The sequence below is a fragment of the Eretmochelys imbricata genome, chromosome 3 (assembly GCF_965152235.1).
Source record: "Eretmochelys imbricata isolate rEreImb1 chromosome 3, rEreImb1.hap1, whole genome shotgun sequence".
Classification (NCBI taxonomy): domain Eukaryota; kingdom Metazoa; phylum Chordata; order Testudines; family Cheloniidae; genus Eretmochelys; species Eretmochelys imbricata.
In genome coordinates, this window is record NC_135574.1 from 110,741,242 (window position 1) to 110,761,428 (window position 20,187).

At 43.1% G+C, this 20,187-nt stretch overlaps 1 protein-coding gene across 3 annotated transcripts in view; it reads left to right on the forward strand.

Annotated features, from left to right (window-relative positions):
• GRM1 (glutamate metabotropic receptor 1) overlaps positions 1-20,187 on the forward strand; it is a 273,727-nt gene that overhangs the window by 53,766 nt on the left and 199,774 nt on the right. For all 3 annotated transcript variants that reach the window (XM_077811781.1, XM_077811782.1, XM_077811783.1), the window contains exon 2: positions 302-551. In XM_077811781.1, the coding sequence (XP_077667907.1) occupies positions 302-551 (250 nt within the window). The remainder of the gene's footprint in view (positions 1-301; positions 552-20,187) is intronic.

The following is a 20,187-nucleotide window of genomic DNA, read 5'->3' on the forward strand; positions in this document are numbered from 1 at the left end:
ATTAATGAAAGTAAGAAAGCAAAAGCCTCCAGTTGCCAAGTTGAATATAATTAAGATAAAGGAAATTCTCATTGCTCCGTGGCATTCCAGTTACATACAGAGTACTGGGTTATAGGCAGAGAATGCAACAGCCCCACTAATCAGTTAATAAAAGAAGAATCTCCTTAGTTCCCCTTAATGTCAACGATACTATTATTAGCTGATGTGAGAAGATTTTTCCCACCACCCCATCCCCTCTTAACAGGCTGTCATCTGCTATTGCTGTTGAATTAAAATCAAACTCATAATTTATTTTGTTTAGGAAATTATGGGGAAAGCGGAATGGAGGCCTTCAAAGAGCTGGCTGCCCAAGAAGGCCTGTGCATCGCTCACTCAGACAAGATCTACAGCAATGCTGGGGAAAAGAGCTTTGATCGGCTGCTGCGGAAACTCCGTGAAAGGTTACCCAAGGCCAGGGTTGTGGTTTGTTTCTGTGAGGGAATGACCGTGAGGGGGATCCTCATAGCCATGAGACGCCTTGGAGTGCTTGGGGAGTTTCTGCTAATTGGAAGGTAAGTCTTTGACTCTCATTTCATTGTTCCCTCATGAGGATGCCAGCCCTCCATGCATGGACTGTGTTACTGTGGTTGCCTGTTACCGATATACCTTAATAATAAATTAAGAGGTGACAAGGTGGCAGAGCTGAACCGAGGAAGGGAGTGTAAAGATGTCTTCCTAGTAAATCAGTATAATTTTGGTTAGTTTTTTCTGATGTAAATGCTCACGTTTTTGCGTTTTATAGATATGGACAACTTGATTGAGTATCGCGGGGGGGAGGGGATATATTTATATATGAAGCTTAAAACCTTAGCTGGGAGTGCTGTTTACACTCGGAGTAAAGGCAAGATAATGTGACTAGGAAGCGAGATGTGCAGAGAAATATACTGTCCATTTTAACAATGAATGAGACATTGATCTATACCCTTTCTAAAGTTACAAAATGATTTTGGTTTCAGAGTAGCAGCCATGTTAGTCTGTATGTGCAAAAAGAAAAGGAGTACTTGTGGCACCTTAGAGACTAACCAATTTATTTGAGCATAAGCTTTTGTGAGCTAAGAATTTTCTTATCCTTAAAAGGAAGAGCTGGCTCTTCTAGTTACATACCTTTATGCTAAGTCTTGGATCAACATCCCAGGACACTGATCTTATTTTACACAATCTTTTTTAAACCTAGCATATTTATGATGAGATAACTTAACCATTATAGTAAGTATGTGTGCCTGTTTCATCGATTTTTTTCAGGGTAACAGCTTGAGCATGTGTATATGATATTTAATGTCCTATAGGTATAAGGCAGATCCAGGTCAATACATTAGTTAGTGAAGTCAGAGATGCTCTCCATTGGTTCCACTTTGTTTGCCTGTGTATTTTAGGTCTTGCCTTGAAATCTGATCCTTTCTTAGGTTCGCTCACATGAGGTTTGTCCAAGTTCTCCATTGTGGGTTGTGGTGGTTTTTAGTAGTTCCTACAGTTAAGCCACATTTTGGGGAATGTAATTATTACAAATAAAGTATCCTGGCACACTTTGGTAGAATGCCTCATCTGTCCTCCAAAATCCTCTCCATTTCCTCTGTTCTCTGTCACTGTTCATTGAGTCAGAGATTCAGAAGTCAGAAGATACCATTGTGATCATCTAGTTGGACCTACTATGTAACACAGGTCATAGAACTTCCCCAAAATTCCTAGAGCAAATCTTTTAGACAAATGTCCAGTCTTGATTTAAAAATTGCCAGTGATGAAGAATCCATCACACCCACTGGTAAGTTATTCCAATGATTAGTACTTGTGGCACCTTAGAGACTAACCAATTTATTTGAGCATAAGCTTTTGTGAGCTAAGAATTTTCTTATCCTTAAAAGGAAGAGCTGGCTCTTTGCCAGTGATGAAGAATCCATCACACCCACTGGTAAGTTATTCCAATGATTAGTTACACTCACTTTTAAAAACTTAAGTCTTATTTCCAGTGTTATTTCCTGTCCAGTTTCAACTTCCAGCTATTGGATTGTGTTATACTTTTGTCTGCTAGACTGAAGAGCCCATTATCAAATATTTGTTCCCCACATAGGTACCTATAGGCTGGGACTAAGTCACTTAACCTTCTCTTTGTTGCGCTAAGGAGCTCAATCTATTTAGGCTTATCACTATAAGGCATGTCTTCTAAGCCTTTATTCATTCTCATGACTCTTCTTTGAACCCTCTCCAATTTGTCAACATCCTTCTTGAATTGTGGATACCAGAATTGGACACAGTATTCCAGCAGTGGTGACGTCACTGCCACACACATAAGTAAAATAACCTCTCTGTGCCTACTCAAGATTCTCCTGCTTGTGCATCCCAGAATTTCATCATCACTTTTGGCCACAGTGTCGCACTGGGAGCTTGTGTTCAGCTGATTATCAACCAAAAACCCCAAAACTTTTTCAGTCACTGCTTCCCGAGATAGTTTTCCATCCTGTAACTATGGCCACATTCTTTGTTTTTAGCCATATTAAAACACACATTGTTTGCTTGACAACACCACCATTCTTCCTGTCACTAAGGCCCATCACTTAATAGCTATCTCTGACTTACTCTCCCTTACGAAAAAACTCATTCAGGCCTTCTTCAGCTCCTGTCTTGACTACTGCAGCCTCCTCATGTCTGGCTTTTCTGACACATCCCTTGCCTTGCTCAGGTCTGTTCAAAACATGGCTGCTAAGATCATCTACCTTGTCTATCACTCTGACCATGTCCTCCTTTGGGAATCTCACCATTAACTCTCTGTTTTCAACCACATCACGTTTAAGCTTCTGTTGCCTGCCTTCAAGGACTTTCACAACTCTGCCTTTTCTCCACCATTCCTTTTGCTTGTTTTCTTGTCTGTGAGCATGTTGGAGGAAGGGTTGCATCTTCCTGTGTGTGTGTAAACAGGGCCTACCGTGTTGTGGGTGCTACCAGAATAAAAATAAAATAGTATTAAAAGTGATATACCTAAGAACTGTACCTATAATTTATTGTACCTCATTTCACATGGCTAGTATTTTCATAGCCTATAATAAAATGTTTCAGATTGTCACAAATGGTACTTAAGATCTGTTTACAGATACAATACAGTGAATCAAATAATCTAAATTTAACAAAATTCGCTTTTGTGTGATACTATCTCTGGCAGTTCAGTAAACTTGTTTTGCAGCTTTAGACTATTATCTACTATGTTCATGTACTACATCTTGTTGCCACATAACAGATGTTTATAATCTAGTTTTTAATGTCTTTTGTCATATTTCACTGATATGAAGCCTTTAAATTTTGTATTAGAACTTCTACCAGGTAGCATATTTCTATTAAGACCTCCATCCTTAAGGTGTCTGACTGTGAAACACTTTCCTCTGTGGCATTATAAGTTTTATTAGGAATTCTCAACTGTTTTGTTTAGTAAATTGGAAATTTCATTGAGAATCATAGCGTGTTTTTATTCAGATATTTATGTACTTTTAGTTTTCTATATTCCATAAGCTTTGAGTGGTTTTTATTTAAAAAAAAAAAAGTTGATGGGGTTGATCTTGTAATAAAGCAAACTGGTGATAACTTTACTTAGAGTCTGGATTGTGTCAGGCAGCTGGCTGAGGTAAGAAATATAGGGCTCACAACATGCCTTATAAGCACTTACAAAGCTGTAAGAAAATACTTTCTTTGGATTGTCCTAATTAAGTGCTAAAAATGGCAGATCCAGCACTAAGCAGCAAATCATTATTCACAATTAAGTTGCAGTGATACTGCTGTGCCATAAATTTGGGTAGTTTAACACAAATGGGAACAGAGTCACACATTAACATTGCTCTGACACAATATTGGATGTCTTGCATTCAAATACACAGCTAAGCAAAAACAAAAGCCTTTAAAAAAGCAACTTTAATTGAGAGGAATGGGAGTGAATGTAAAAATCAAAATCTTTGCGGTACTAAGCTAAATGAAGCCCTTAATTTATCCACAGAGGCAGGTGCATTGTCAGCCACACAGTGAAAACCTCATAACTCTATCCTGACTCACTGTACAAAAAAAACCCATTTTTAAGGGACACCTAGTATCACACAAATGCTATCTCTAGCAGTTCAGTAATCCCGTTTTGCAGCTTTAGACTATTATCTACTCTGTTCATGTACTACATCTTGTTGCCACATAACAGATATTTATAATTGTTCAGTTTTTAATGTCTTTTGTCATCACCTCAAGTTTTGTCTGCAGCTTCACTCTCAAACAGAATGGACTATGAGAAACAGCTTCTCTCTTAATAAACTAAATTCAAGGTATGGGAAAGGTGGTGTTGGGCCAAGCTTGGCTTTCAGTTATACTGATGTAAATCAGGAATAACTCTATTGATGACTTGGGATTTAAACAGGTTTTACACATTTGCAAATGAGAGCAAAGCCTGGTCCATCATAAATATTACAAGAAGTTACTTGGTGCCTGTCTGGGGAGGGGACTGGTTCTTTTAGTGAGTTGGGCCTAGCCCCGTCTGTGCTTAGTTATTGGGCCCTAGGTAATGGATTTGGGCTTGGTCTGGCAGTTCAGTTTGGTGATCAGGATCACCTGATAATAGCCCACATGTGGAACTTCCCCTAAGAGGGAGCCTGCTCCCCCAGTGAGAGATTTGGAGGGAGAAAGTTTTAGGGGAAAAAACTATTGAGTCCAGGAAGGGGCTGAAGTAACTGAGAGAGGGGTGGGGGGTACACATTTTTTTGCCCAAGTTGACATTTGAACTGTGATATTATTTTAATAATTCAGACCCCAACCAGGGGTAGTGGTGATGGATAAGTGGCCTGGTTGTAATTTGAGAAACTGAAGGTGGGAAAACTGAAGCAAGTGGCGGGTCCAATATGGAGCCATGTATGATCCTGTTATATTGCCTTGTCTGAAATACTATTCATGCTTCTGGATAGCTTATTATGGAAAACAGATTACAGAGATGGAGAAGGTAGAATAATAGGCAATCAAAAGAATATAGGGATTTGGTAAAAGTAGCAATTTAAAATTTTACAATAACTACACCTTATTCAAAAGGAGTAGGTGAACAGAGAGCTTATTAATATAGCCTGCTTTGGTCCTTTCAGGACCTCTCTTTTCTGTTCTAATCATTTTAAGTATAGTAAGAAAGGGCATAGTACTAAAGAAACTCAGGTGGAGTTTCTTTAATATTAGTTACAATGTGGAATTAATTAAGGTAGCAAGAGAAGCAACTAACAAACTCATCTAATATACTTATGCAGAACTCCTTAGGTCATAAAGTGCTTTGAAAATAAGGCCTTATGAGAATTTTGCAAGGTAGGGGAGTATCATACATATTTTGTAGAGTCGTAAATTGAGGCACAGAGCTCAAGAGACTTGCCAAACTAGTGCAAAGTCTTTGTAGGTAATACACTGCCAGTGAAAGTCTGCGTTTAGAAGCAAAAAGTCCTGCCTCCCAGCCCCATGATTTCATCACTAGAAATCATTGTTTCCCCAGAGAAGAGGAAGATTAGATGAATATTTGGAGGTGAAAATGTTGTTCAGTAACTGAAATGTTTCCTAATTTCCTCCTATTCTAAGTGGCCTATCTGTATATTGGGAACTTTAGTGAGTGTATTGGTATTTAAGGATGGGTAGGTGTTTGCTGTGTATGTTCTGAGATACAGTGCTTTGTAACTTGATGTATAGGAGTGTAGGCATGTCCGGCCGGGGCCGTCACTCTCTGGGGCGGCGGGGAACCAGACCGCCTCGCTACTTCTGTCAGGTGTGTCGGGGAACTAGCCTGCCTGAGCAAAGAGTTCAATAGCAAGGCCCAGGCCCTGGGTCAGGGCAGGGCAACAAACAGTTAGTAGCTCAGGGCCCTCAGGCAGGGGCTGAGCTGAGTTCAATAGCAAACCCAGGCTCCTGGCTCCGAGCGGCCTCGGAGAGGGGGAGACTGCCACCCGCGAGATGGGTGGCAGGGGGGACTCAAGTCCAGCCACTCCACTGCATCCCTCCAGAGATACTGAGTCCGGCCGGCGTCCTCTAAGGGGTCACACACCATGGGCTCCTCGGGGTAACTGGCACTCGGTTGGCTTGGCGGCTCCTCTGGGTAACTGGTGAACAGCAAACTTGGCAGCAGCTCTGGGCTCGGGCTAGCTTTAGGCATTGGCTGGTATGGCCAGTCCTTGGGTCGGCCGCCGATCGCCGTGGTCTCCCAGCTGGGAGCTCCGCCACATACGTCTGGCCTCTCTGGTGGCTGTGTTTCAACTGAGCTCTGGGGTCGGGCTTTTATATGCCTTGACCTCTGAGGGGCAGGCACAGGGTTTGCTGGCTCCGCCCACTTTGGCGTCCAGAGAGGCTCGTCCCTCTCTGGGGCGGCGGGGAACCAGACCGCCTTGCTACAAGGAGTTATGAAATGCCTAGTCCAATGCTCTCTTACATGTGTCACAGCCAGCACTAGCGATTTTTAGGTCAGGACTCGCATCACAATCAACTTCACATGTTGTAAGATCCCATCTCCCAGTGGCTGTTACGTAGCTGTGATTTTTATGTGCTAGAATGGACTCTCCAAGAAACTGGATACCCTGCATTGAGGACAGGACTGGAATCCTCCAACTCCTGAATGCTAATCTTGGCTCGATCGCACATCAAATCATTGGCACTTTACAAGCCATTTAACCTCTCAGCATCTCTTCTGATTCTAAAATGAGGGTACTTTTATTCTATTACCCAGAGGTGTTGGAGTGTGTGAATGAATGAATGTTTGTGCAGTGCTTTAAAAATGCAACTTGTTATGAGTGTTGGTTTTTTGTGATGACAATTTTTCCGTAGAACTAATCACTTTTTTTTTAACTGTATCAGGCAAAATGGCAAAGTAGTGTGTGTCGTACCCTCATTTCACTACGTTTTCCTAAGCAACACAGCATTAGGGCTAGTTCTTGTTACTGTTTACCATAAACTGTGCACATCCTTTCTTGATTATCAAATCAATGAGATCCAATCAGAAGGAAGCATCCCAGTTTCAGTGAAATGTCTCCTATTAGTGTAAAACTTCAGACAGAGGATAGGAAAACAGGTTTTGGTGGATGGCATCAGCTGTGAAACTGGCCACTAAATTTAATCAGACATTGATGGTCCAATTTGCCCTCTTGAAACTATCACAAATTTCAGAGTAACACTGTATGCTAGAGACCCCACTAGCTTCTGTACTGAACAGATTCCAGCAACTGATATCGTGGACCCCACTCCAGTGTTGCTTCAAGACAAAGCATGGAAACAAGACTGCACTGATGGAGGAATTCCTCATTGGGGTGGAGCAAGAAAAGACAGGCTGATGTTATCTTGCTTAGCCTGTTATCCATTTTAAAAACCATTGACCACAAAGTGCTGCTGATCTGGCAACATGCCCCAGCAAGAGACAATAGAATTTCATTAACTCTTTTCTTCCTAGCTGGTCTTGAAATGATCCCCCCCCACATATTCGGTTCCAGAAAGTGGGCAGGCACAAGCACACCCCCTGCTAAAGGACCCTCTCCCAGCCTGTGGGGAGGATCCACAAGGGCCAGAAACTCAGATAATTACAGGGGACAACCAAAAATCTAACAGGGACAAGTCTGAAGGTCAAAGGGTCAAAGAAAGGGAACCTGAAGGGGACACCAAGCAGACAACCCTGGACAGTGCCCAGTGTTCCTCAAAGGTGTCAAGGGAATCATGATGGGCAGCTTCTCCTGCTCAAGAGCTCTAAGGGTGTAATACTGCAACTCCTGCTGGTCATCGTCTAGATGTCACCCGTAGGTCATACTGAGATGACAAGGGCAGCACTTCCAAGAACTTAACATGCAGCTCTATGTATCTTTTCCAGTCAGCTTTGATACCATGCTGTCACAGATATCCGTGTGCATGAAGGCAATTGCAGCCTGAATGAACAACTGGCTCAAACTGAAGAATAAAGTCTAAAATGATGCTACAAAGTAAATGGTTTGGGGAACTGGTGAACACCACTGCCTCCCTCTCACTTGTAGGTATTTGACTTCAGGCAGTTAAACTGCATAGCCTTGGGTCCCTGAACAATCTAATAACTGCAGACCTGAAAAATGCCTTGCAAACTGTAACCACTACCAGAATGCTTTCTTCCATTTCTGGAGAACCCATTCCTCCCAGATGTGCCTCTTGCCACATTAGTTCATGCATATGTTACCTGCAGGGTGGGCGGCTCCTACTTGCTCTACCTCAGCCTAGGCAAGTCATTCACGAAGGGGCTGCACCTTATACATATGATGGCCTTTCTCCTAAATGAAACAAGCTGAAGGCAATTTGCTGCTGCTTCCCAACCTGCACCGATCCCTATCCACCACTGAATCTACTGTAGGACTCTGCAACTGATTGTCATGGACCTTACAAGTTAGCTCAGAACAAGTGGGAGGTAGATACTTCTCAGCAGCAGCCCTTAGGCTCTCAAACATCCATGCAAAGAAGATTAAGAGCCCTACCCTCGCATTCATGTTACACTTGTTACCAAAGCGCATCTTAAAGAGGAGGAGCAGAAAAGCCTTCATCATTGTGCTACAAAGTAGCAGTCCTGACTAAACCAAGGTCAGGACGCAGGACTAACTCCTCCCAATTACTTGGAGTAGGACAGGGATCTGATTACTCTCTCTTCAGGTCTTGGAGAATTTTTCTACTTCTGTGCTTTGGTTGTGGCCTTATTTTTTTCAGAGGTATTGAGCACATAGCTCCTGCTGAATTCAGAAACACTGAAAAAACAGCACCTTAAAAAAGGTTAGCCCTTCATGTATCATTTCTGTAGTGGACTGAATGGGGGAAACAACATTAACATGAGCAGCAGTAGTCATGCTATAAGTAGCAATGTAGTTTGAGATACAGCATCCTCAGAAGCAGACTCTAATCCAAACTTCTATATTGTCATGTCCTGGCATTCATGGGGGAAGTAAAGAATTAGATGATGATTAAATAACAGTGGCTGGAAAACATGGAACAAACCTAGAAAAGGCAGGGCCAGGGGCAGCAGAGCTGGTAAATAGGAGGATATTGATTATTTGTCAGACACTGTTTAGAATAGAGGAGTGGTTCATCTGTCACCATCGAGACCCCACTTACACAGCGTGACTAGTAGTAAGTCTGCCACTGCTGTTGATTCTCTGAGTTACTGGAGAGACTCTGTGCATCTCCCCTTTTGTGTAGTGTACTTGGATCCAAAGATTACTTTAAATTTCAGGTAAGCCTCTGCAGCTGGGGTAGGGGCATATTCAAAGTTAACCCCCAAATCTGTTGAACTCTAACTTCTAGAGAAAGATGCAATATTGGCAGACAGGGAAAGTATTTTAAATAAAGATAGGATCAAGCCATACTATTTGGATCCATATTTTGAAAACCAAGAAGGTGGGCAGTTTTTTGGTTCCGGTGCTAACTTTAGATTTTAAAGAGCCAGAACCTCAACTGGTGTAAATCGGAATAGTTTCATAGATGTGAGGTATGTCTACACTTGAATTTTTAGTCAATTCTAGCACATGCTAGCTATCACAAGAAGATGCAAATGTCTGTACCATGACACACGAGTTTTATTAGCAAATGCACAAGTGGTACAGTAAAAATGGAAAATTCAAAATATCAAGTAGGGAGATACAAAAATGTATCAATCCCCTTCTTCCCCTCCCCCCCCCAAAATAAAAAGTCGAGAGGGCTTAAGTAGGCATCAGAAGTGTTTTTGTGTTCAGTAGCTTTGGGGTCAGTAGTACATCTCCAATAGCTGGTGATGGGCCCCTAGATAGTAAGGGCTCTGAGTTATTTCAGAGAATTATTTCCCAGGTGTCTGTCTGGGTTTTGATCACATGCTCAGGGTCTAATGATTACGATATTTGGGGTCAGGAAAGAATTTTCTCCCAGATCAGACTGGCTGAGACCCTGGGCAATTTTCGCCTTTTTCTGCAGCATGGAGCATGGGTCACTTGCAGGTTTAAACTAGTGTAAACGGTGGAAACGCTGTAACTTGAAGTCTTTAAATCATGATTTGAGGACTTCAGTAACTCAGCTAGAGGTTATGTGCCTATTACAGGAGTGGGTGGGTGAGGTTCTGTGGCCTGCGATGTGCAGGAGGCCAGACTAGATGATCATGATGGCCCTTTCTGGCCTTAAAATCTATGAATCTCTGAGCATGGTGTCTAAAAAGCCCAGATGGATCAGCACCGGATGAGCAGTCAATCAGGAAGTGTGCGGCATCCTCAGCTGCACCTCAGCCACATAGAGGACCATTCCTGAGTTCCAGGATGTGGTCATCTACCACATACCTCTCCACCCTGCATCTGAAATGGTTGAGCTTGCATCAGAGGTAGCATGGGGGCAAGAAGCCAGGCAGTCTTTCACCAAACTGAGTGATGTGGAAGGAGTTCCTTACAAAGGGAGCAGCTTGTTCCTACTCTGCTCGCCACAATGTAACAACGTCTTCCCTTGAGATGGCCAGGAATATAGGCCAGATTGCTCCTTTGGTGAGTCACTTGCCATATCTTTGAAAAGTGGCAGTTGTGGTATTTCCTGGATTTTTGTCAAGGAGGTCCTTTGCTGCAATATAATACCTGATGTTAGGAGTCAGGCTTTTAGAAAGGACTGGTACCACTCAGTGTCTGTTGGTCTCATAGTCCCTGTTTGTTGTCATTTTGAGTCAAATGTGCATCAGTTAACTGTGTGTGGGGAGAGTTTACTGTGCTCCTGTGTGGTTATTCTCCAGCTGAATAGCAGAGGCCTAGTGCCAAGCTCTGAAGTGTTCATGCATTAGCTCCCGAAGTTGAGCCTGCAAGCTTATTTAAAAGGCCATTTCTGCTCTTAATCTTCTGGAGCTACCTTGTTGTGGTGGTCCTTATAGTAAAGTGTATGAGCTAGAGTTATTCCTATATATACTGCTTTTGGGTCATATGCCAGTTCTCCATTTGTGCAGATGTTGAGCAATGCTGCTATGTTCTCATTGTGCACCCTGTGAGTACCCTCTGAGTGAAACTAAACAGTAGAATGAATCTGGATTCCAGTTATAAGGGTACTGGAGTAGTAGTCATTGGTTCTTCACTCTCCATTCTTTAGCTCAATGTCAAGGGGCTGTCAGCTGCAAAGCACTCTGTAATAGAGAGTCTCATGGGGTGGACATGTGGTCTCCAAGAAAAGCATTTCTTGCCAGTAGTCTGACGCTATGAAGCTATTACACTGTTAACAATCTTCATGGAAAAAATGGCACAGCTGTTGATGTGAAAGCTGACATTAATGATGTGGAGGGTCTGTCAGCTTCTTTGCCTCATTGTGATGTTGCTAGAATCAGTCCATTTAAAGCTGTGAATGTTTGTAAACCACCTGATGAAGCCTGGAACACCCACCTCTATGAACACTTCAACATCCACCCCAGGTTGGGAACCTCAACAGACCCCACGCTTCATGGGCCTACAAAAAATTGAACAAAAATGGTCTGGATCTTACAGCCTTGGTTCTTGTAAGTGATACAGGATTAAACATGACAAAGAACAAATTACTGTTGTCTTTCTACTTAACGTATTAACACATGTAGGAACATGACTAAAAATTAAAGTGTAGAGCTATATATACCCTCCAATAGAGCTACACTGAATAACACCCACTGAGTGTTTATCTTCATTGTGCATGCAATGTAGTCAAGGCACTTCCACAGTACCATGGTGATGAACATGTGGTTTTTTTTGTTTTGTTTTTTTAAGACTGTCTAATACAGCTTAAGCCTTAGTGTTGCCTGATCTATTGATTGTGTATTAATTAAGTTTATTACTTAAGAATTCCTAGTTAACACTCTGAGGTTCTCATCCCAAGATCAGGCATAGTATTATTAGACTTGTAAACCCTGACATGCATGGTTGTAACACAATTACAGAAGGCTTTTCCTAAGTTTGAGTAAGTTTTATTAACTAAGTTAGCAGTGTTACATACAATCCAACCCAGAAAGGTAGAAATAACACAGAATGACCATCTGAGCATCCATGTACTCAAACCATTCCTTGCAGAACAACTTGAAGTATTTGCTGTTTTTTCTTCCTCCGTCTCATTTTCCTCATCACCATCACTAGTGTTTGTCATCCTAAATTCTCCCAAGTGTTACATACCCAAGGCACGCAGGCCAGGATGCAACTTTTATAATGTGTTACTATGCCTAAGGCATATGGAGTAGGAGTTTCATCCCCTCTTCCTTTGCATTTCCTCACCTTATTGATGTTGGGGTGCCATTCTCCCATAGATTGCTAATCTGTTTACCTCAAGATTATTAGCATATATGTCCATTATTTACCATGGTATTCTTGTGGAAGGAACATCAACAGATGTCCAAACTTAAAATATCTAAGCTGCTATAACCTAGCATCTTGTGGTTACCTGTCAGCAGTTCACCTATCACAACATGCTATTTTGTGCTATTGGGTCATGGCTAGCTTATGATCTAGGGTCAGTTTTGGTGAGCTGCTTATACGAAGGCTTTTTGGGCCTTTTAGGGTGACCAAATGTCCTGTTTTTAAAGGGACAGTCCCGTAATTAAGCCCTCCTGCAGGTGTCTGCCTTTTTATTAAAAACGGGCAAATTGTCCCATATTTTCCGTCTCTTTCCCCCCATCAGTGGTAGTGGGTCCTGCTGCTGGTCAGATCCCTTCTCGCACCAGTGATGAGTGGAGAGGTCCAGTGGCCAATGATGGGGGAAGGTATGCAAAGCTGGTGGTGGGGTAAAGATGCAGAAGGTGGGGCAAGCCATTGTCCCAGCTGGTCTGTCAGTGCAGCCCACACTGTGTGCTGGCTCTTGGCCAGAAGGGTCCCGTCCCGTTTCTGGCTGCATGCTGTGAGCTGCCGTGGCTGGTGAGTGTGGGCAGGTGACAGCCAGTTATGTGTCGTCTCTGCTGCCCAGTCATCAGCCCTTTTATGTGCTCCCCTCTCACTGTCCTCTCCCTGCTTTTCCGCTTTGCCACCCCACCCCTCCACCAGCCCTGCTGCTCCTCCATATCCCCCACTCCCCCAGAAGGGTGTGTCCTGCTCGCAGCGCGGTGTGGAGAACCAGCTCCTGGTCGGAGCGCTCAGCTCACCAACAGCCTGGCTGCCAGGCTCCTTCCTTCTCTCACTGCCTCTGGCTGGGCCGGCACCCCAGGAAAGCCCCAGACCCTCTGGCCCGGGGAGCTGGCCAGGAGGAGCCGAGCCCTGCATGTGCCAAAGCCCCACACAGCACTGGCATGGGGAAGCCTCTCTGCCCCTCAGCTAAGCTCTGGATTGATGGATGGGGGGGGAAGTCATTTCCAGTGTATTCATGCCCCGACCCTGCAGGCTCCAGAGCAGCCCCCAGGGCAGGGGCTTAGCACCTCCCTCCCCCATCCTGGGTCCTGCCCCCAGGGAGCATGGGGCTGCTTCATCCCCTAGGCACCTTTCCCTGCTGAGCCACCTCTCTGGCCATGTTCGTGGAAGCCTCTGCAGTCAGGTTCCTTGAGCCCTGGTGCTCAATGCATCTTTAGGGCTTAACGCCTTCCTGCCTGCACCTAGCAGGAGGTGGCTGGGTTATGTCAGTGGCCGGGTTATGTTGGTGGCCAGCAGTAGCCTGGAGGTGTTAGTTGCATTTTGACACTATGCAGCCAGGAAGGCACAAGCTGCTTCCAGCCATGCCACGGGGGCGGGAGGTGGGGGAAATGAGTTCTGAAAAGACATGGGCCGGATCATCCCTTCCCCCTCTCCTCCTCCCCTGCGGCTGGAAGCAACTCCCATCCCTTCACTCCTGCCCAGTGCCAAAAGGCTGCTGCTGGCCACATTCTGGTGTGAACCCTGACAAATCGGTGGGGGGGGCGGGGAGTGATCTTGTGTGGGCCCCCTCGGGAAGGTATTGCCTCGGGAAGACATGGCACCAGGTAGTCAGGAGAGGTGGGTCCGTCGTGGGGGCCCAGCCAGGCATGGAGGGTGGATAGCCTGGGCAGGAAGGGTTAGGTCGGTTGGTCACACCCATCCCAGCAGGGTGGAGGTGGAGTGGGGGTGGGTCATGGGGCTGAGTGGGGGTTGAGCACCACTGGGGAAAGGAGGAAGCCTGTGCCTGTGCTGGCCACTGTCCAAGATCGGATATTACGTTGGATGGATTGGTCTGACCCAGTATGGCCATTTTTGCATGATGCCAGTGGTAGTTCTGAGAAATGGGTGAGGGTTCTGTGGAAGGCATGATGCTTTAGAATTGTCTTAATGGAAAAAAGATGCCATTCTACAGGGAGAAGAGGTCCATATTTGTGCAGTGATATCCAACAAAATGTTGTTCCCTGTTTGCTATTCCAGAAACGTATTTATATTCAAACTTGCCCCTGAAATAAATGCAGGAGAGTTCAATGACTGCATGTTTTCTGTGAACATTTGAATTGCCTGATATCAGACAGTACTGTATGTAGTTAATTTACACTTATTATCACAGCCACGTTTCTCATGTCTGCCTGGCTTCTGTAGAAAACAGCAGCTGAGGCTATTGCTACTAAGCTAGAAAAATATGCTGTACTCTTGTTGTGAATGAATCACAGTGAGTGATGCTGCTTCAGTCTCTAATAAATTATGTAAAGATGCCTGGACATTTGGCAGAGCTGTCCTTATATGGGGGTTTTCGGCCTTACATCTTCAAGTGACTAAAGGCCTGTTTTTTCCACATTTTGGCTTCAAGGGGATTTAAGTAAGGCCCTTATCCCATGAATTTTGGACCCAATATTGCACATTGTGCTTTGTGGTGGTATTTTGGCACTCTAACAGAAATGCTAACTTGGTTCTAGAGAGACAAAGTGGGTGAGGTAATATATTTTATTGGACTAACCTCTATTAGCGAGAGAGAGGCTTTTGGGCTTACACAGGGTTCTTCTTCAGGTCTATAAGTGTGAAAGCTTGTCTCTCTAACCAGCTGAAGTTGGTCCAGTTCTAGTTTATTAAGAGATGTGCAATCTTTCCTGCAAAATAAAAGGCATCTTAAACTCAAACTGGTTAATTTAAAACAGACCAATAGAGCAACCTTTTTATAAAATGTACACGAAAGCGAATTCTATCTAGTATTGCACCACATGAATATCTTTCCAGCAAGCAGGAGCGGAACCACATCATCATGGTCTTGCTCCATGTCTCCAACACCGTTTGGTGTAATGGAGAGATAACAGGGACCACCTATCATCAAATGCATAAAGGCAGCCTACAGTTCCAGCAACATGCACAAGGTGGTTCCTAGCATGGCTCCAGTCAGACATATGGCTCTGGGATACTGCCCCTGAAATGTTAGCGCTAACACTGCATACCAAAAAGAGGCACTGTGGATGCAGGTATATGCCTGTACACCGTGCAGACTCATGCCCAGCAAGGCATATGTGGTTACTCAGAGGGGGTACAGGGTACTTGCTCTAGCAGTACATGGATGTGTAACTGTCTCCACTAATAAGTGTAGATATACCCTTACAGTGTCTTTTAATCACTAGGGATCCATTTGGATTGGTGCCATAGGATTCTGTATCTCAGTTAGAGATGGACAAGAAAAAGTTTTTCCTATCATATGAATTTTTTTAAGATTTTGAAAAAAAATTTCTTGACCCACATTGGGATGAAAAGTCAATCTCAAATTTTTCTGGGACAAAAAAATCTGAACAGTTTTTTTGATTCAGGACTGTTGAAATGTTTTAATAACTTTGAAAATTTTCAGATATGTTTCAACCATTTTTATTTAATTTTTTCACTGTAATTAGCTTAGAGTTTGAAATAAAAAGTTGTCTTGAACCAGAAAGCGGTAATTTTTTGTTTAGAAGTAGTCAAAACAAAATGCCAGGACAACTTCAAAACTTTTTCAAAAATATGTGGAGTCAAAAAAACTCTGAAAATGATCATTTTCTGCAAAATGTTTAGGTTTCTGACTAATTGGCATTTTCCAAAAAAAGTTTCATTGAAAAATTCCTGACCAGCTCTAATCCCACCCCAGCGATCTGTCCAGTTCCTGCATACATTAGATACATTCCACTTCAGTCCTCTATCGTCCGCATTTTATTTTGTTCATCTCCCAAAAAGGAGGCAACCTAAAGGGAAGGTTGTTTAGAACTCTTGAAATCCATTACTGCCTCGCCGCTTATTTCAGATGGCTTTAAATAGTGTTCATTATTCATTGCAAGTTCTTTGATTATAGGATCATTTTCCACGTTGGTGATTTGGTTATGTTTAGTTATGTCTGTATGGGAGCATGCTTTAATTTCTCCTCTTGGTCATATTCTCTTCATAGATTCGGGAAGGGCACTTTTTGATTAGAAAGAGAAATGCACAACTGTTATTAAACACAACAACAAAAGCGGCTGGGATTGTTTTTCTATTTCTACTCAGTAAAACTGAATTGTCTGGTCCCATTTTTGAGATCATGGGAGAAAGGAGGCACTTGTATGTTAGCTTGACCATTAGACAAATGACACAATAGATAGAATTTAAATACTGCAGTGTACAGGAATGATAATGCTTGAGTTTGATTCGAGTTGTTATTTCTGCTGACATCTTGTAGCAGGTTGCATCACTGTGAGATGCTGTATTAGTTCTGCTGAAAACTTTTATATTTCATTTATTCTCTGCAAATGCTCCTTTCTCTGCTGCCTTAGACATCTCTGTTGCAGTTATACTAATACATCTGTCACATGCTTTCCCTTTCTGATATACTGGAATTGTCTTCATCAGTCATTTCCCTTTGTATGTGTTCCTACTTGCCTCCTGACCATGCCTGATGATTAGAATATTGGCCTTTCCAGCACCTGTTACCACTACAGTGAAATATTTTTCTGCTATATTTAAACATTTTATTGTAGTCAAAAGCACTCAGTGTTGGCCTAAGTGTCCTCCCCGTGAAGTCAATGGGAGTTTTACCATTGACTTCAGTGGGAGCAGAGAGAGGCCAGCACTAAGTTCGAAAATCCTATCCAAACTCCTGAGGGGAGGTAACAACAAATGAATTTGATTGACTCTTCCCCTTCCACTCCACCATATTGTTTAGATCTACTTTCTTCATCTGAGATGTACCTTCTTGTCCTGTTCTAGACATCGTCTTCTGAGTTTGTGGCTGAACAAGCCCTAACATTTATGGATGACAGATCTTGTTCTTGGTTGTAGAAATAAAGTTTAAAGTCCATCTGTACTCAGAAAAATGGTTATGTGAAAATGGCACCTTCTTCAGATTCTTTGTTCGCTGGGTGCCTTCAGGTCATAACTGCTTGCTTCGGTGGCAAAATCAAGCTTTTTAAAATCACCATATTAGGCTTGAAGTGCTTTGAAGAATGCCCACCGCATCAACAAAATTGCCAACTAAATTTTAATGGCAAGAACTTTATTGCAGGTAGCATAGGTGCTGACTCTGTGTGTGCTCCAGGGCTCAAGCACCCACCAAAAAAAAAAAAAAAGAGGGTGCTCAGCACCCATGAGCCACCAGTAGGTGGTAGGAGCATGTAGGTGGTGCACAGTGAAACCGGATGGTGGAAAGCACAAACTGGCAAAAACAAAAGTCAGCACCTGTGGCAGGCGCTGATGTGAAGGACAAAAAACAGGAGAGTTTTTTTAAATCCCAGGCTGAATTTGGGGGCTGGCAGTTAGAGAAGTGATTTTCTAAATTGCAGACTAAGCAAATCAGAAATGGAGTCATTGTGAGAGAACAAATACAGAGGCTTATAACTTCATTTTTAAAGAGTCACTTTTCTGACTAAGTGCCCTTTAAGACCTGATTGTTTTTCATGTTCTCCAGCTTGGGTGGCTCTTGGAGCAGTGATATTGTGCATGCATGCAGGAGTGAGAGACCGAGAGAGAGTGAGTCTGTGGCACCCAAATTTCACTGAATTAAAGATATTAAAACTTTTCTGAATGTCCATCCTGGTGTTGTGAAGTCAAAACTTCAGTCTTTCATTGTGCTAATCCATCTTTATGTATTTGGGTAAAGGGAGGAAAAGGGAAGTACTTTCCAGGGTCACACTGTGTGTGTACTAATGAAGTCTGAAATACATTTTCACTGTTTGAAATAGAATCCCTTAGAAAGGTGGATTTCTAATTGAAATGAATATGATGGCAGAGGTGTGTTTATTTTAGTTAACATAGTAATAATATTGGGACAGTTCTATTTGTCGTCCACGAGTGACAAGTAGCTATCTAGATATTTCAGAGTAACTAAGTATAATGTCAGCTGATTGATAGGTAGACATTAAAACATAGCAAAGATACCACAGTTCTTAATGTGTAATGCTAAGGTTGATTTACAATAGAACACCTGTGGTACAAAATTAGATGTGTTAAACTGCATGCATACCAAATGAATTTATATCAGCACTGCGATTAACAGTGAATATGAAATGAACCCTGAATGAGGATGAAGAGCTTGAACTATTCACAAGCACTTTGCCACCTTCTATTGCAATCTCTCTCTGATAGGAGCTGCACTGAGAATAGCAATATCTGAGGCATTGTATAACAAAGTCCTCCCAAGAACTTGATCCTCCGACTATGACTAATTTCAGTTTCACCATTACCATTTCTGAACACTTTATAGATCAAAAGTGTACACTAAAATAACAGCCCCACCTGCTCTTCCAGTGAAGGTCAGCAGCAGAAAGATGCAATCAGAATTTAAGAGGGGGAAAATACAAAGGGAAGTGGAAAGAAGGAAAGAGGTGATTAGGGAAAGAAGACACAAGGTGCAATGTTTCAGAGTAACAGCCGTGTTAGTCTGTACTCGCAAAAAGAAAAGGGGTTCTTGTGGCACCTTAGAGACTAACCAATTTATTTGAGCATGAGCTTTCGTGAGCTACAGCTCACTTCATCAGATACATACCGTGGAAACTGCAGCAGACTTTATATATACACAGAGAATATGAAACAATACCTCCTCCCACCCCACTGTCCTGCTGGTAATAGCTTATCTAAAGTAATCGTCAGGTTAGGCCATTTCCAGCACAAATCCAGGTTTTCTCACCCTCCACCCCCCCACACAAATTCACTCTCCTGCTGGTGATAGCCCATCCAAGGTGACAACTCTTTACACAATGTGCATGATAATGAAGTTAGGCCATTTCCTGCACAAATCCAGGTTCTCTCACTCCCTCACCCCCCTCCAGAAACCCACCCCCATACACACACAGACTCACTCTCCTGCTGGTAATAGCTCGTCCAAACTGACCACTCTCCAAGTTTAAATCCAAGTGAAACCAGAACATCTGGGGGGAGGGGGGGAGGAAAAAACAAGAGGAAATAGGCTACCTTGCATAATGACTTAGCCACTCCCAGTCTCTATTTAAGCCTAAATTAATAGTATCCAATTTGCAAATGAATTCCAATTCAGCAGTTTCTCGCTGGAGTCTGGATTTGAAGTTTTTTTGTTTTAAGATAGCGACCTTCATGTCTGTGATTGCGTGACCAGAGAGATTGAAGTGTTCTCCGACTGGTTTATGAATGTTATAATTCTTGACATCTGATTTGTGTCCATTTATTCTTTTACGTAGAGACTGTCCAGTTTGACCAATGTACATGGCAGAGGGGCATTGCTGGCACATGATGGCATAAATCACATTGGTGGATGTGCAGGTGAACGAGCCTCTGATAGTGTGGCTGATGTTATTAGGCCCTGTGATGGTGTCCCCTGAATAGATATGTGGGCACAATTGGCAACGGGCTTTGTTGCAAGGATAAGTCCCTGGGTTAGTGGTTCTGTTGTGTGGTATGTGGTTGTTGGTGAGTATTTGCTTCAGGTTGCGGGGCTGTCTGTAGGCAAGGACTGGCCTGTCTCCCAAGATTTGTGAGAGTGTTGGGTCATCCTTTAGGATAGGTTGTAGATCCTTAATAATGCGTTGGAGGGGTTTTAGTTGGGGGCTGAAGGTGACGGCTAGTGGCGTTCTGTTATTTTCTTTGTTAGGCCTGTCCTGTAGTAGGTAACTTCTGGGAACTCTTCTGGCTCTATCAATCTGTTTCTTTACTTCCGCAGGTGGGTATTGTAGTTGTAAGAAAGCTTGACAGAGATCTTGTAGGTGTTTGTCTCTGTCTGAGGGGTTGGAGCAAATGCGGTTGTATCGCAGAGCTTGGCTGTAGACGATGGATCGTGTGGTGTGGTCAGGGTGAAAGCTGGAGGCATGCAGGTAGGAATAGCGGTCAGTAGGTTTCCGGTATAGGGTGGTGTTTGTGTGACCAT